Below are 18,260 nucleotides of genomic sequence, written 5' to 3'. Positions count from 1 at the left end.
TGTGGCAGTAGGGGGGATTTTAAAAATAAAATGGGTAGCCCCAACTCTGCTCTCTCCCATCACCGCCCGGGGAGCAGGTGCATCATGGTACAAAATCCCCGTAATAATCTGGAGCTGAAACTGTAAAAAAGTCTTTTTAACTCTGGGGTTGCAATCTGCATTAGGTAAATTGCAACCTTTTTGTACCAGGCCCTTGTCTTCCGCATAATTAGGTAGGGCTGCAGCAGCTGATCAGCCAGATCAACCCCACCCATATGCCGGTTATAAGACTTGATGCACACTGGCTTCCTTATGATCTCAGCTCTGCCACGTACAGAAACCGCCACCGTCCTCTCTGTGTGGATGGTGGTAAGAAGGTATACATCCTTCTTGTCTCTGTACTTCAGTGCCAACAGCTCCTCTTGGCGCAGAGCTGAGGTCTCCCCCCTTCGTAGCCGGGTGCGTACAAGCTGTCCTGGGAAACCTGCGCGGTTCTTTTTAATTGTACCGCAAGCTACTGTATCAAAGCAATACAGTAGCTTGAACAAAAGGACACTTGTATAAAAATTGTCTAAGTACAAGTGATACCCTTTGTTCATTAGGGGTAATATCAGGTCCCAGACAATCTTGCCAGTGGTTCCCATATGTTCTGGGCAACCTGGAGGGTCAAGGTGGCTATCCTTTCCCTCATACACCCGGAAGGCCTGAGTATACCCAGTCTCGCTGTCACAGAGCTTATACACCTTTACCCCATATCTGGAGCGTTTGGAAGGAATATACTGCTTGAATCCCAGCCTTCCCTTATACTTCATTAGGGATTCATCAACGCATATATTCCTTCCAGGTGTATAAGCCTCTGCAAACCTGGCAGAAAAGTGGGTTATCAGGGGGCGGATTTTATACAGCCTGTCAAATTGGGGATGCTCCCTAGGGGGGCACAGGCTGTTGTCGCTAAAGTGCATGAAATGCAGAATCATTTCATACCTCTTCCTCGACATAGTCTGGGAGAAAATGGGGGTAGAGCAGATGGGGCTAGTACTCCAGTAGGAGCGAATGGAGGGTTTCTTTATGATGCCCATCAGCATAGTCAATGCCCAGAATTTTTTGAATTCTGGCACATTGATGGGGGCCCATTGCTGCTTTGCCAAATATGTTCCAGGCTTTGCAGCACGGAACTGATGGGCATATAAATTAGTTTGGGCGACAATGTTCCCCAATATATCATCGCCCAGAAACACTTCCAGAAACTGCTGGGGGCTAAAACCTGCCACATCTATATTTATGCCAGCATTTGCTGTGAAGGGTGGTATATCTGGCCTCTGGAGATGAGGCGTTACCCACTCTTCAGCAGCAATGGCAGCAACACGCCTCCTTCTGGCAGGGGGGCTAGCAGGGGGGCTGGCAGGGGGGGTAGCAGGGGGGCTGGCAGGGGGGCTAGCAGCCACAGATACATCACTATCAGTTGAGACTGCATCTAGTGATGTATCTGAGCACATGGCAGGGTCAAAATTGGGGTCTGAGTCAGAAATAGAGGCATCTGACTCTGACGCAAGGATGGCATACGCCTCCTCAGCACTATATCTTTTCTGTGACATTTTTGTATCTGTCACAGAAAACAATTACTAAAAAAAATTAAATTAACTAAATTTATTAACTAAATTAACTAGCAAAAAAGTACAGCTATGCTACTGCCAGTGATTTATAGCGATCACTGGCAAGCTAGGGGTTAATGGCTCTGAAAATTAAATTAACTAAATGTTTCTGAAAAGAGCCTTTGGGTTTTTAAAAAATTACAACAACAAAATTAACCCCTAAAAAAATGCACAGACAGCAAAAAAGTACAGCTATGTAACTGCCAGTGATTTATAGCGATCACTGGCAAGCTAGGGGTTAATGGCTCTGAAAATTAAATTAAATTAACTAAATTAATTAACTAAATTAACTAGCAAAAAAGTACAGCTATGCTACTGCCAGTGATTTATAGCGATCACTGGCAAGCTAGGGGTTAATGGCTCTGAAAATTAAATTAAATTAACTAAATGTTTCTGAAAAGAGCCTTTGGGTTTTTAAAAAATTACAACAACAAAATTAACCCCTAAAAAAATGCGCAGACAGCAAAAAAGTACAGCTATGCAACTGCCAGTGATTTATAGCGATCACTGGCAAGCTAGGGGTTAATGGCTCTGAAAATTAAATTAACTAAATGTTTCTGAAAAGAGCCTTTGGGTTTTTAAAAAATTACAACAACAAAATTAACCCCTAAAAAAATGCGCAGACAGCAAAAAAGTACAGCTATGCAACTGCCAGTGATTTATAGCGATCACTGGCAAGCTAGGGGTTAATGGCTCTGAAAATTAAATTAACTAAATGTTTCTGAAAAGAGCCTTTGGGTTTTTAAAAAATTACAACAACAAAATTAACCCCTAAAAAAAATGCACAGACAGCAAAATGCAGCAAAAAAAAAGTGTACCTATGCTACTGCCAGTGATATATAGTGATCACTGGCAAGCTAGGGGTTAATGGCTCTGAAAATTAAATTAAATTAACTAAATGTTTCTGAAAAGAGCCTTTGGGTTTTTAAAAAATTACAACAACAAAATTAACCCCTAAAAAAATGCACAGACAGCAAAATGCAGCAAAAAAAAAGTGCACCTATGTTACTGCCAGTGATATATAGTGATCACTGGCAAGCTAGGGGTTAATGGCTCTGAAAAGAGCCTTTGGTTCTATATTTTTTAACAAATAAAAGAAATAAATCTCTCTCTCTGCTAAATACAGGTCTCTCTCTCTTTCTCCAACAAAATGGCAAGTGAGGAGAGGGAGGGAGATCCACACTGATCATAGTCAATATTTACAAATATTGACATGATCAGACAAATGGGGTATTTTATTATTATTATTTTTTTTAGGGTGGGAGGCTCAGATTGGGTGACCCTAGCTTGCCCCTATGATGATGCAGGCTAGGGACACCCCCAGAGGCCCCATGATGCACTGGGCATCGCCATCTTGGATGCCTAGTGAAGGGGGAGGGGGGGGCTATTTAGGGCTTTTTTTTATTTAATTCGTTTTTTTTTTTTTTATTATTTTTACTTTTATTTTACAACTAACTAAGTGCCTCGACCCACCGAGGCACTTAGCACACAAGCAGAGCATCGGAAGCGTGTCCGATCGCTTCCGATGCTCTGAAACACTGCCGGGCTCCACGTGGAGCGAAACCGGAAGTGATCACTCGTGGGGGAGTGATCAATCCGGTCCCGGCACTCGGGAACAGTATTGCAGGATGCCTAGACCTCAAGGCAAGCCTGCAATACTGTTAGAGCAGCTGGAAGCGATTTCGATCGCTTCCAGTGCTCTGTTAAACCGACGACGTATGCCATACGTCCTCGGTCGTTAAGTGCTTTTTTTTTGAGGACGTATGGCATACGTCGTCGGTCGTTAAGGGGTTAAATAAAGAGTTTAATGTCCCTTTATCTAGATCATAATATACTTGAGGTCTGACACCAATTAATGTAGCTGTAGGATAAAAATATTCACCTCACAGTTGGGCTGGCATTAAAGGGACAGTCTAGTATAAATTAAACTTTCATTATTCAGATAGGACTTTTAATTTTAATCAACTTTCCAATTTACTTTTATCATCAAATTTGCTTTTTTCTCTTGGTATTCTTAGTTTAAACTAAACCTAGGTAGGCTCATATGCTAATTTATAAGCCTTTGAGGGCTGCCTCTTATCACATGCTTTTTAAATCTCTTTTCAACACAAAGTGACAGAAAGTACACGTGGGCCATATAGATAACACTGTGTACAGGCACAGGGGGTTATTTAAGATTTAGCACAAAACAATGCTAATTGCAAGACAATAGATAATAAACAGTCACAGTCATGTGATCAGGGGTCTGGAAGAAGGTTCCTAGATACAAGGTAATCACAGAGGTAAAAAGTATATTAATATAACTGTGTTGGTTATGCAAAACTGGGGAATGGGTAATACAGGGATTATCTATCTTTTAAAACAATAACAATTCTATGGTAGACTGTCAGTTCAGAAGGTTAAAGGGACAGTCTACATGAAAATTGATAATCCCTTTATTACCCATATGTTTTATCTTTATGATTACCTGTATCCAAGCCCCTGCAGACTGCACCTTATCCTGCCCCTTATCTCATTGATTTTTACAAACTTGCATTTTAGCCAATTAGTGCTGGTTCCTGCATATGCATTATCATTCCCCACATTGTTATCTATACAAGATTGTAAAAAGTTAAAGAAAAGCACTGAGATAAGAGACGACCTGCATGGACTTAGAAACAGGCATTTTTAAGGTTATAAAGAATATTAATATAACAATTTTAGTTGTGCAAAGCTAGGGAGTGGGTAGTAAGGGCATTATCTATCTTTTTTCTTGAGTATGTAGATATGTCCATCCTGATTTATAATTACTTCCAACAGGAAAATGTAGAGGGTACAACCTGTGACCACTGCCGTCTGGGCACCTTCTACTTGGACTCTGAAAATCCCAAGGGTTGCACCAGTTGCTTTTGTTTTGGAGCCACTGATCGCTGTCACACAGCATCAAAGTATCGAGGAGAGGTGAGCAGGACTCCAGATAGTTTCACTGACCTATCAACCGGCACTAGCTGTCTCCTATATAGTCATGGTTTCATTTCCCTTACAGTTTAGTGATATGAATGGATGGGTACTAGTAGGGGGTGATCGACAAGAGGTGGAGATTGTTGTGTACCCAGAACAGGGTCTTGTTGAGGCCGATCTTAAAGATGTACCTGATGTATACCAGGAGTTCTACTGGCATGCTCCATATGCCTACCTTGGAGACCGGGTGAGTATCATTAAAAAATCCCCCCCCCAAAAAAAAATAGCCTATTTTCTTTTATTTTTATTAGTTTGTTTTTAAACTCATCATATTCTGTAACCATTCTTTTTTTTTACATTTTAATATATTTTTTTTTAAAAAACCATTAAATTCAGTAGAATGGCATAATTACACATGTGTAATAAAATGCAATTCCATACACTTATTTGGAATCTTAAAGGAGCAATAGATTTTTTTCTGACAAACTTCAGTTTCCTTCGATTACTCAGTCCCCTGTATCATTTGACAGTCATCAGCCACATACTCATATCCATATAAGAAACATGGCTGCCTCATAAAGACTGTGCACAGTGTCATAATGGAAGTACATTGTTTTTGTATGTTAAGCATGCTCCATCTGAACCATGAAAGATTAAATATAAAATGTTAATGTTTTTTATTATTTTTTTACATTTGAATAAAATGTTTTTCCTTCAAAAGCTTATGTTTTACATACTAAAGTGTTATGATCATTGAATTGTCTCAGTTGGCTCATGCAGAGTGGCTCTGGCTGTTTTGCAGGTTTCATCCTATGGTGGTTATCTCACATATGAGCTGCATTCTGAGGCTATCAGAGGAGATGATCTCTATATTCCTGTAGAACGCCGTGCAGATGTTATCTTAAAGGTATGGCACTACACCATTTTTGGTCTACATCAGGAATGATACAGTATTTGACCACATAGTGAGCACCGTGTTCCTGTGCTCTAATTTTTTTTTTCTGTTAAAAGAGATCAGTCATAAAAACCAAGGGTTTCCGTCTTTGTTCTGTAGGGCAACCAGATGAGCATTGCATATCTGGAGACAAAATATCCAACTCCAGGAGAAGATCACAAAGGTCGAATCCACCTTGTGGAAGTAAGAAAGAGCCTGGACATTTAAAATATACCATTATTAAAAAGCTAGTTATAAAAAAAAATTTAAAAATAATTGCTCTTTGCACTAAAACATTATATATGTACTTTGTAAAGCATCTTTAATGAATCTCTGCTCAATCAATATCATTTTGTTGATTGGTTTATTCTTTATCTCACTCCTCTGCTGTTTCTATAGGGTAATTTCATCCACACCCAGACCCATAATCCCGTTTCCCGTGAAGAGCTCATGATGGTCCTGGCTAACTTGGAGCAACTTCATATCCGAGCTCTCAATTCTCAGTCCTCTTCCTCGGTGTCTCTGCGTAGAGTAGTCCTGGAGATTGGACAAGACACCAGTGGGGGCGTGAGAGCCCACAACGTGGAGCTGTGTATGTGCCCTGCCAATTATAGAGGAGACTCTTGCCAGGTACCCATTCATTTAACATTTATTCAAATATCTTTACTCTTAAGTGATATATTACATTTTGTGCATCTTTGTTCTTAGAATAAATCTAAAACAAATACCTTAAAGGGTCATGAAACCCAAAAATTTTCTTTCATGATTCAGATAGAGAATACAATTTTAAACAACTTTCTAATTTACTTCTGTTATCTAATTTGTTTCATTCTCTTTGTAACATTTGTTGAAAGAGCAGCAATGCACTACTGGTTTCTAACTTAGAGGGACAGTACACTGTAAAATTGTTTTTCCATTAATGTATTTTAAATGACTTGTTATACCAACTGCAGAGTATAAAATATTTGAGAAATTCAATTTTCATGCTTATTTGTGTATATGAAGTAGCTGATTTTGTGCTTTGAAACCACAGCCTATTACAATGGGTTGAACTTAAAGGTGATATCAGATCTCATTATGTTATCACTTTCATGTACACACACTTGCTTCCTTATCTTTTATTTGGATGGAACACCAAAGCTCAATACATAGAGAGAACAATGGAAAATGATCATTTTATTACTTAAAGGGACAGTCTACACCCATTTTAACATTAGCCTATACCTTAGATTGTGTTCAGATTTTCTTAGCTCACCCCCTCTACCTTAATGAGTCTGCTTTACAAACGGAGCTCTTCGAAATCCAAACTTTGATTCAAGTCGTTAAAAATGTCCGACAAACTCCACCCAATGCCTTCTCCTCCTACCTTGAACTCCCCTTCTCTTTGGATTTCATACTTGTGCACGTTCAACCACCTACATCATTAACGTGTAAACACGCATGCTCCTATATACGGAAGTGATGTAGAGGAAGTCCGTCTGTAAGAGAAAGGGACGCTTTTCTATATACTTACACTACGCATTGACTGTACACTAAATAAATGGATCCGTGTGCAAATTTCAAATAGATTTTGGTTCCGTTTTTTTTTTTTTTCTGTTCTTCAGAAGGTGCGCATGCGCGAAAACAAAGCGCGATCCTGTTTTTTCATCAGTGATCTAATTTTGATTGGAGCTTTTCAAGGGAGAGAATCTATGATGTAGTTAATAGGCGGAGCTGGTCGGCCATTTATAACGATTATGATCAGAGTTTGGATTAGGAATAACTCAGTTTGTGAAGCAGACTGGTTACGGTAGAGGGGGTGAGTTAGAACAATCAGAACTTTATCTAACGTATAGGCAAATGTTAATATGGGTGTAGACTGTCCCTTTAACTATACTGCATCCCACTGAGAGTGTAACTTCTTCTGGCTGTGTATACTTAGGCTATTCAATAGCCTATACTCCACTATTAATTTGTTCAGTATAGGTGGCGATACCACAGGCTAAATCAGCTATTTCAAATGCTGAAATATGAGTAAAGGAGCTACTTGTAACCAATTTAATACACTCTAGCAGGTTAAAAGGATCATTGGGAATAATTTAAAGTGGAGAACATTTTTGGGTGAACTGTCCCTTTAACACATGAGTGAGCCAATGACAATCGGTATATATATGCAGCAACCAATCAGCAGCTAGCACCTAGATTATTTGCTGCTCCTGAGCTTGCCTAGATAAACCTTTCAGCAAAGGATAACAATATAATGAAGCAAATTAAATAATAGAAGTAAATTGGAAAGTTGTTTAAAATTGTATTCTCTATCTCAATCACAAAAGAAAAAATGTGGGTTTCATGTCCCTTTTAAAGGGATAGTCAACTCTAAAAGTTGTATTATTTAAAAAGATAGATTATCCCTTTATTACCCATTACCCTTTTTTGCACAGTCAACATGGTTATTTTTTTATTTTTTTTATTCTTTTTATTGAAGAAATACAGGTACAATTAATTAAGTACACACACTGACAGGCAGAGTTACAGCGACATTACAATTCATATTATGGAATGAGCACAACCTGCTGAATATCGATACAATATCAGTAGTGGCACAGTTGCTATCATTAAATACAAAGACAAACTGCAACTTCTTTTTATAAAGCATAGCACATATGAAATCTACAAGTTTGAAATTAGAGCAATGTTATAATATGGAATAATATATGCATTGAGGGTTATAGCAAAAATAGTTGAATATCATCTCATATTGCACCTGCGCGTCTAATTTTTTTAATATTAATACAGTAACACAAAACATAACAAAACAATAAAATAAAGCATCACTGTCCTTATAGTCGTCTCAACCAGTCTTGCAGTCTTTCTAGGGTTAGAAATTGCATTAGAGTAATCTATAACAACACTAGGCCCATTAACTGAGCGAGTGATCCCATAGTTTGAATACAGAGACTATTCACTATGCAGGGTCATTATATGAAGTCAAATTTTACAGTGGTGAACCAAAACAAGCATATTGTCAATAGCAAAAATAGGCACAGAAAAAACAGGTAAATCATAAATCCTACAATGACTGCCTATATAATGGCTGGCATAGACTATTACGGGAGATGTCCACGAATTCCTTTGCAACAGCCATGATAACAAGATAAAAACAATATTAAACAAAATAATCGGCCAACAGGGCCAAGATTAGATTTTAATACAATACCCCCCAATACCACAATGAGATGCATTTTACATCTATCACAGAGAGACTAGCCGGTTTGTAACCAAATAGACCATTATTGAGTGTGATGAAAAAGTAGTAAATGTAATTTTCACGGAACGCTATTTAGGATATTTGACAGAGTGTAAAAGAGAGTGTCGCTTTAATGAGAGAACATGTAGGTCCTCGTGCAGATTTTTATGGAGGTATATAAGTTAGGTGTAAAGATATTATAATAAACTGCCAATGCAAGTGTTGCACACAATAAACTACACAAGCATTACAAATACTCAGTAAGATCCAACATATATCTAGACCTTCTCTGTCTGACATAGCAATCAACATGGTTAGTTTAATATACATTTTACCTCTGTGACTACCTTGTTTCTAAGCCTCTTTTGACAGCCCCCTGATCACCTGATTTTTTGTTTATTATCTATTGACTTGAATTTTAGCAAATTAGTGCTGTGTTGTGCACAACTTCATGGGTGTGAGCACAATGTTTTCTATATGCCCCACATGAGCTAGCAGTCTCCTGTTGTGAAAAGCAAATAAAAAAGTATGTGATAAGAGGCTGTCTGTAGTGGCAGAAATTTAGAGGTTTAAAATTTATAAATTATATTAATATAACAACGTTGGTTGTGCAAAGCTGGGGAATGGGTAGTAAAGGCATTATCTATCTTTTTAAGCAATAACAATTTTGCTATTAATTTTGTTATTAAAGTGTTGACTGTCCCTTTAATTATATGGGCCCACACAAAAATTCATGTTGGATAATGTTTGAGCACTATGCTTATGGAGCTCAAAAATGATGCTCAAGTAGAAAAGTTTTTGAAAAAACAAAGCATAGAGGGCGCCACATAGTGCAGGTCATGCGAGAAGGATCCAAAAGATATATATAGCCAAATTGCTACTCACGTGATGTGATGCACATTCGTGCAATATAGGCAAACCGGAACCAAAAGTCGTCCGGCAGACACTCAGGCAGTATACAGGAAAATCCCAATGGTTGACACGATTACACCTTGTCCCACCAGGGGGAGTCCAGGCGTAGAGGGTATCACTTAGGAGATAACCAGTTGATCATAAAAGGTGGCCAATCATATAGCCAGTGGTTACACTGTGGTAGATATAGTAGTGATCAGTCCTCCAGAAATGATACAGTGTAGCAGCGAATAGATTGATAAAAATAATTTATTTAAAACAAGTTTAAAAAGCAATGCGTTTCTCCGTGTCACAGCACGGTTTCATCAGGCTGTATAAAACAACAAATCACAAACTGCTACACTATATAACACAACATATCCAATCAAAACCGGGATTGAGCTCCCACCCACAAACTGACACAGCTGATTTCAGTGTGAGTGATTGAAAGCGTGTAGTGCTTAGAGGCATAACTGAATCCTGTGTGATTGATTGTTGCCATATACTGCTTAGTAACTATGGGAGGTCCATAAGGATCCATTCCTTCCTTAGTCTGACAAGCTTATTAGACGATCCTACAATAATATCATGCATTTTCTTAAATAATCTATATATGTGATCGTAGTCTAACTGCCTCTTGTCAAAACTATAATATGACAATCGTACATGTTGATTAAAAAAAGAAAAGTTTTTGGTTGTTTGCTATACGCCTTCCATGTTTTTGAATGCACAATATTAAGTAAAAACAGTTAATACCTGGTTTCCAATATGACTAAATGTGAAAAACATATTTTGGATGACTTGCTATATAAGCACAATGAATGTACTGCTACCACTTCCCATGGAAAGTACAGAGCGTGTTATTTATGTATGTAATGCTTTAACCACTTAATACCCTGTACGTCAGCGGTCGTTTTACATGTCCTGTTATGTTGCTCTAAAATAGCGCAGGCCTTGCCGGCTTAGGCAAGTCCGCACTATATCTGCATGCCTCGTGAAGTGAGTTATGCAGCACAAGCACAGCCTCGCCGCTGTCGGCAAAGCTGCACTAGGAGCCCTTTAACAACCACGCAACGTACAGGGTACGCCGGTAATTAAGGGCTTAAAAATACTTTGGTTAAAACAGCTGTTAATTCCTATGCGCCTTATAAGATGCAATTGATTTGTAATCTAGGCCTATATGGGTAATTGAGTTTTGGTTTTATTTCCTTTTGAGTGCAACTCTACACCTCTTTCAGTACCATGTGTGTAGTAGTTTATGGAATTTCTGGTACCAAATGTGTTAAAATTCCTGAGTTTCCAATGGTCTCTATCACATGACAGTTAGAACTGATGGAGCCTAATTATAGAACATTTTCATTTTATTAAGTGTAAAAATGATCAGTAATTGTACTAATATATGCTTATTTATTTCATTGTCATTAAATGCCAAACCAATGTGTTTTTATGACCATCCATCTCTGTGTCATCATAGGAATGTGCTCCTGGCTTCTACAGGGACACAGGGTTATTCTTGGGAAAATGTGTACCTTGCAACTGCAGTGGTCACTCTGGTCAGTGCTTGCCTGGCACTGGCGCCTGCGTGGTAAGTGCAGAACTATAATGAGTGGGATTGAAATGTTCCCTGAGATACAGATACAAACACGGATATCCTTTTTCTTTATGCAGAACTGTCAGCATAATACAGAGGGAGATAGATGTGAGCGTTGCAGAGAAGGTTTCGTATCTAACGGCACATTGGATGGTTCCCTACAGTGTATTGCATGTCCCTGTCCTCTTTCCGTACCTTCCAACAAGTAAGTTCTCTTTATCTAATTTTGAAATCTAGTACAGAACCTGTGACACTGATGGAACATTGGGATTAAAAAAAACTATCACTTATGTGAGTTTCTGAGAATCATTGGGAAATTAGTGGACACACAGTCAAAATCAGTTTTAGCATTTTATTATTCATCAATAATGAGGTAAATGTGTGAAAAGGGCTTGAGGTTTGGCATTTAATAATGTGTAGCATAAAATAAACTGGTGCAATGATAGAAATCAGGTTTGTCTAGCTTGACCCTTTTATCCTTAGAGACTTCATAGCAGCCTCTCCTGTGTTTTTTCTGCCCCCCCCCCAAAGTCCCTCATTCTGTTCCTCTACTACTCATGATCTGTAACTACCTTACTCCTGTCCTCTCTGTCTGGATCCAATGTGTATATTTATAAGGCTGTGTATATATGTGGGTTTGGGACACATTTGTTGCTTATTTAAAGTTTATTCATGTAAAAGTACATAGTTTTGTCTACATAAACAGAATTTCTAAAATGTGTTCATTGACCCTACAAGTGAGACAAAAAGTATGGTTTCTTATTTAATAGGATAGACACTCCTGATATAACGGATTATATACACTGATGCCAAGAGATGGTCTGATTTAACTCACCTTGGTCTTCCTAAAGGGATTCTCTGTTCTCTTTATTACAGCTTTGCCATTGGCTGTGTCCAGAGAGGATCAGCCACTCAGTGTCTCTGTCAACCAGGCTATGCTGGAGCAAAGTGTGAGAGGTGAGTGTTGGAGAAGGCCATTTATTTATTTTAAATATACTGTATACCATTAAAATATGCTTAAAAATGTCCTCCTTTTTTAGCTGACTGTCATTCTCCTTTATTTGACTGGCTGCGTTTCCTCCCCCCTTTCACATACTGTATTTTATTTCCAGCTGTAGCAAACAACTCTAAATATCTATAAAACGGCAATGGTCCCAGAACATAAAAGAGTTTTGTGCCACAATTAGCACTGCCTCGTGGATTGTGTATTCTATTAGTGTATACTATATATCCTTAGTTAAAACTTTAATCCCTAATCATTTTAAAATTGAACTAAATACACTTGTTTTGTTTTGTTCTTGAATCATTAAAGGGACACTAAACCTAATTTTTTTTATTTCATGATTCAGATAGAGCATGCAATGTTAAGCAACTTTCTAATTTACTCCTATTATCATGTTGTCTTCCTTCTCTTGCTATCTTTATTTGTAAAGCAGAAATCTAAGCTTAGGAGCCTGCCCATTTTTTGTTTAGAACCTGGGTAGCGCTTGCTGATTGGTGGCTAAATGTAGCCACCAATCAGCAAGCGCTACCCAGTGTACTGAACCAAAAATGTGCCGGGGTCCTTAGCTTAGATTCTTGCTTTTTCAAATAAAGATAGCAAGAGAACAAATAAAATGAGATAATAGGAATCAATTAGAAAGTTGCTTAAAATTGCATGCTCTATCTGAACCATGAAAGAAATAAAATTTGGTTTTGTGTCCCTTTAATTTAAGAGAAATATTGATAACATAAGACATGATTTCACAAAAAAATGACAGACAATTCAGTATCATTCACTGGTAGCCTATTTCCTTGTTTTTTATTCATTTTTATTTGCTTTCTTGGTATCTTTTGTTGAAAAGCAGGGATGTATACTTAGGAGCTGGCCCATTTCTTAAGCACTATATGGCAGCAGTTTTGCAGGAATGTTACCCATTTGCAAGAGCACTAGATGGCAGCACTGTTTCCTGCCATCTAGTTCTCAAGGTGCCTACCTAAGTATCTCTTTAACAAAGAATATCACAGGAATGAAGCAAATTTGATAATAGAAGTAAATTGGAAGGCTTTTTTAAATTGTATTCTCTGTCAGAAAATAATTTTTTGGGTTTCATAGCCCTTCCTTAACATTTCATATGATGTGTTATATGAAACAAAAAGATTAAACGATAGTTAAGAACTGCAAATCCTAAAGCAATTAAATAGTAAACGTCTTTTTTTCTCATAAGGTGCGCACCTGGTTACTATGGGAACCCCATGGTGATTGGAAGCTCTTGTCAGCCATGCAATTGCAATGGGAACACAGACTCCAACATGCTATTTAGTGACTGCGAACCTCTGTCTGGCATGTGCTCTGGCTGCATGTTCAACTCTGCCGGTCCTCATTGTGATGCCTGCGCGCCTGGTTACTACGGTGATGCTGTGGTCGCTAAAAATTGCACCAGTAAGACGTATTATTATCATTGTTAAAAATAGAAATCATAGGCGCCACCAATATAGTGGAAAATGCTGATATTAAAAATCCTCTCCTCTGCCAGCAATATTAAAATGAATCACAGATTTCTGTAATATTTAAATTTCATGTGAACCTAGTGGAACAATGGGCTTTTTGCCCTAATATAGGAGAAAGCAATTTTCAGATGTAGATGCCTACTTAAAAAATGCTCATTCTGTTGGCAAAAGAAACCTTTAAGGAAGCTGAGCAAATGTTTATATTCCTTTAAATGAACACATTAGTTGTAATTTATATATATATATATTAATAGAAACTCTTGATATTCACATTTCATCCTTTACAAAATATATCCTGCATTCATTCATCATAGCAATAGATCACTGCTACATATTTTGTATAGGAGCTTGCAAACTCTTTTGTACTCGGATAAGTGATCACTGGTATTGTTTATAACTAACTTGTTTTTTTTTGCAGAGTGTTCCTGCACTCCCTGTGGGGCAGAATCATGTAACCCAAAAACTGGACAATGTCTTTGTAAACCTGGGGTGACTGGGGCAACCTGTGACCGCTGCCAGGTAACACTATCAGCCGGACACTTTCACCATATAGCTGCATTAAAGGGACAGTCAAGTCCAAAAAAAAACTTTCATGTTTCAAATAGGGCATGTAATTTTAAACAACTTTCCAATTTACTTTTATCACCAATTTTGCTTTGTTCTTTTGGTATTCTTAGTTGAAAGCTAGACCTAGGAAGGCTCATATGATAATTTCTAAACCCTTGAAGGCCGCCTCTAATCACATGCTTTTGTATTTGCTTTTCACAGCAGGGGAGAGCTAGTTCAGGTAAACCCTATAGATAACATTGTGAGCACGCCCGTGGATTGTGGCAGACACTGCACTAATTGGTTAAAATGAAAGTCAAAAGATAATAAATAAAATGTCATGTGATCAGGGGGCTGTCAGAAGATGCTTAGATACAAGGTAATCACAGAGGTAAAAAGTATATTAATATAACAGTGTTGGTTATGCAAAACTGGGTAATGGGTAATAAAGGGATTATCTATCTTTTAAAACAACAAAAATTCTGATGTTGACTGTCCCTTTAATGATTAGTTATTTTATAAAATAGTCATTTGAGATGTATTTAATTGGAGTGTTCTTTGAATTGTTGGTGAATTTAGGCATTATTGTTGTTGTTAAGGCAAATATAACAAACATGGCAAGAAAATGTGTAAAGAAACATAAAGTGATAATTAACACACTTAATAGTGCATGTTTTAAAACATATTCACAGTTTACTGTTTAAGGAACATCACATTATGTTTTTGCCTTTTAATTTAAAAGAGGGACATATTGCAGTGCTCTTAACGGATATTCCTGTACTGTGAAAAAAACAAAAGGATTTTTATTGTTATACTTGTGTGATACATCACTGTCCTCCAATAAGGCAGAGGGAGTTCTGCTTATTAGCAGTCATGGTGTAAGGCCCAATTAGAAGCACTTCCTGTTCGTTTCAAAATGGAAATAAACAGCCTTAAAATAGCACTAGCCCTTTAAATCACTGAGGGGCAGATTATCTAAAGGTCTCTAGGCTGGTGAGATTATTAAAGAATGTTCGCCAGTCCTATTTTCCTGGTGGAATTATCTAAAGTCACTTTTTACCCTGAAAACATGGTATCTCGCTAAGGGGCGTATACTGCATTTTCTTATATGAAGGAGATGCATAGATTACAAAAGGGATGAACAATTAAATTTGGCGTTTAAAAATCTTACAAAATGAATAATGTAACCATTCCCACAAAAATACACAGGAAAGAAATGTTTTGTTAATGTGCATCAAAAATCTTAACAAAATTGTTCATTAAAAAATCATGTTTTATCAAAAACGTAAAATTTCTAAGTAAATTACATTAGGGATAAAGCGTATTAAATATGCAGAGCGTAAAACATAATTTAAGTACACTTTTTTTCCTCAAATGAAAAGATGGCGAGGTTGTGACAAAATACTCCATTAATTTCAATAGAAGACATCTCGCCCCATTCACAGGGACTGCCCCTTTTTAAAAATAATTCCACCAGGGCAACCCCTGCAATGGGTCTGCGTGAAAAACCATGTCTGATCTGGCGAGGTTTAGATAATCGGCCCCAAGTTGTTTTTAAAGGGACAGTAAAGTTTAAATGAAACTTTCATGATTCAGTTCAAGCATGCAGTGTTAAACAACTTTCCAATTTAATGTTATTATGAAATGTGCCTTGTGCTGTTGGTATCTTTTGTTGAAGAGCATATCTAGGTAGGCTCATGCATTGCTGGGAACTAGCTGGTGATTGGTGGCTGCACATATATGCCTCTTGTCATTGGCTCACCAGATGTGTTCAACTACCTCTCAGTGGAGCTTTGCTGCTCCTAAACCTAATCTTAAACAAAGGATACCAAGAGAAATAAGTAAATTAGATAACTGAAGTAAATTGGAAAGTTCTTTAAAATGTTATGCTCTGTCTGAATAATTAACTTTATTGTCCCTTTAAGAGCAGATGGGGCTTTGTACGCCCAGACAATCTAGCACTATTGTAAATGTATACCTGTTTTTGTTATTGTACCAGGTGCCTTATTGCTAATCCATTGTTTATGAGAATTTGCCATAGTGAATATAGGAAAAGGAGTGCCGTATAAAATATTCATAAGAAACATGGGCCTAGACGCTATTGCAGAAATGCAACTGTCAACTGCTTAGCACACTAGGCCATTGTTTATATACATAGACAGCTATCTAAGAGGTACAGAGGAGCTCGTGATCAAATGTTCCTACAAACTAACATGTATTTCTCATGGTTTCCATGTGTTCAGTTCTTTTATCCCCCACTTCTTTTTTATGCAATCTGCAGGATGGTTACTATGGCTACAGTGGATGCTCTGGTTGTCAGAAGTGCAGTTGTGGTGTTGGTTCAGCCAGTGCAAGTTGTAACCATCACAGCGGTCAGTGCCTGTGTCTCCCAGGTGTTACTGGACCGCGCTGTCAGCAGTGTGCCCCTGGATTCTGGGGCTTTGGTCCCAGCGGCTGTACAAGTAAGTTAAAGAAATTGCATGACATCACCTAATGCATTGTCCCAGATTTGTTAGAAAAGATTATCCAAAAGAGCACTTTACATGAGAGTTGATAAAAGATTAGATATCGTATAACTATTATGTAGGTGCTTTGACAGTTCTGACATGATATAATGATTATTCATAGATACACATGAAAGGAAGATGAATGCGTATGCAAACTAGCCAACAACTTTCCTTTATCATATAAAGCCAAGTCTACTGGTCCAGTAGTATTTATAAATTTGCTAATGATGCACATTGTAGTATTGGCTATCATGCTGAAATAAAATAGTAATAACTGTGAATGCTTATTCAAAGCAAGATAAGTGCTCAATCGGGAAAGAACAACTTCTCAGTAGCTTGTTCTTTGTCTTGTCACCACCTGGGTACATCCTCTTTTAGCCCAATTGTGCTTTTTCACAGAGGAGGACTTTCCTGAATTATATCAGTCTAATCCCGCTTAAAAAGGACTGTCCAGCCTAGAAATACCAGGCAATCCTCCTCTATAGGAGGAACATAGCAACCTCAGACTATCATTTCAGCCTTCTGTGGGAGGTGCACCCATATCCCTCTTCGCACATTTAGATTTGAGTCCATGTCTGATTCCCCCCATCACCATTAGGGATAACTATAAATAATACCATTGTGTAGATCCTTTGTGTGAACAAAATGTACAGAGGTCTGTTCAGCGTCTACAACTTCACCAGCACTTATGTTATTGCAACTGATTCGCTAAAGCTCTCTCATCTATTCGTTCCTAAAAGCACTGCATAAAATAATATAACTGATGCGGCCCATGATACTAGAAGAGATCTCAGTAATTTCTTCCCACTGAAATTTAGTGACTGACTTCTAAATGAAATGTACTAATTACAGTGTTCTACAGACTATTGTAGGTAAATAAATATAGTTACTAACTAAATACCAGCTCAGTTTACTAAAAGGGTGTATAAAAAATTCCAGGCTAAGAAACATATTTTTACAAAGTATGATATGGACACTTGTAGAAAACACATGTGCTCATCCATTTAAAGGGATATGAAACCCAACCCAATTTTTTTCTTTCGTGATTCAGATAGAGCATGCAATTTTAAGCAACTTTCTAATTTACTCCTATTATCAATTTTTCTTCGTTTTCTTGGTATCTTTATTTGAAAGGAAGGATTGTAAAGTAAGGAGTCACCCCATTTTTGGATCAGCACCCTGGGTAGCGCTTGCTGATTGGTGCCTCTTCTATATGCACATTCATAAAGCTGATACACTCTACTTACTCTCATGTTTCATAGGGCATTTTATTTAGTAAAGTCTTAAAATAAACTAGAGGCGAGTCATTTAAGTATTGTGTATCTATCTCTCCCCACAGAATGTCACTGTAAAGGAGGCTCCTGTGACCCCAGATCTGGTGAGTGTCAGTGCAGTGATGGGCTGACAGGGAAGCAGTGTGACCGATGCAGTCGCCAGTACGAGATACCGGTCAGTCATGGACCAGACATCATGAAATGCGAGCGTAAGTTATCATCCCGACTTA

General features: G+C 37.8%; 1 protein-coding gene across 2 annotated transcripts in view; it reads left to right on the top strand.

The window, feature by feature from the left end:
• LAMA5 (laminin subunit alpha 5) overlaps positions 1–18,260 on the top strand; it is a 269,906-nt gene that overhangs the window by 178,457 nt on the left and 73,189 nt on the right. For both annotated transcript variants that reach the window (XM_053706887.1, XM_053706808.1), the window contains 12 exons: positions 4,431–4,571; positions 4,657–4,818; positions 5,374–5,478; positions 5,626–5,709; positions 5,905–6,135; positions 11,097–11,207; positions 11,291–11,418; positions 12,090–12,170; positions 13,421–13,635; positions 14,122–14,222; positions 16,531–16,711; positions 18,096–18,239. In XM_053706887.1, coding sequence (XP_053562862.1) covers positions 4,431–4,571; positions 4,657–4,818; positions 5,374–5,478; positions 5,626–5,709; positions 5,905–6,135; positions 11,097–11,207; positions 11,291–11,418; positions 12,090–12,170; positions 13,421–13,635; positions 14,122–14,222; positions 16,531–16,711; positions 18,096–18,239 — 1,684 coding nt within the window. The remainder of the gene's footprint in view (positions 1–4,430; positions 4,572–4,656; positions 4,819–5,373; positions 5,479–5,625; positions 5,710–5,904; positions 6,136–11,096; positions 11,208–11,290; positions 11,419–12,089; positions 12,171–13,420; positions 13,636–14,121; positions 14,223–16,530; positions 16,712–18,095; positions 18,240–18,260) is intronic.

Source organism: Bombina bombina, chromosome 1 (assembly GCF_027579735.1).
Source record: "Bombina bombina isolate aBomBom1 chromosome 1, aBomBom1.pri, whole genome shotgun sequence".
Lineage (NCBI taxonomy): Eukaryota > Metazoa > Chordata > Amphibia > Anura > Bombinatoridae > Bombina > Bombina bombina.
This window is presented reverse-complemented; position numbering and strand designations above follow the sequence as displayed.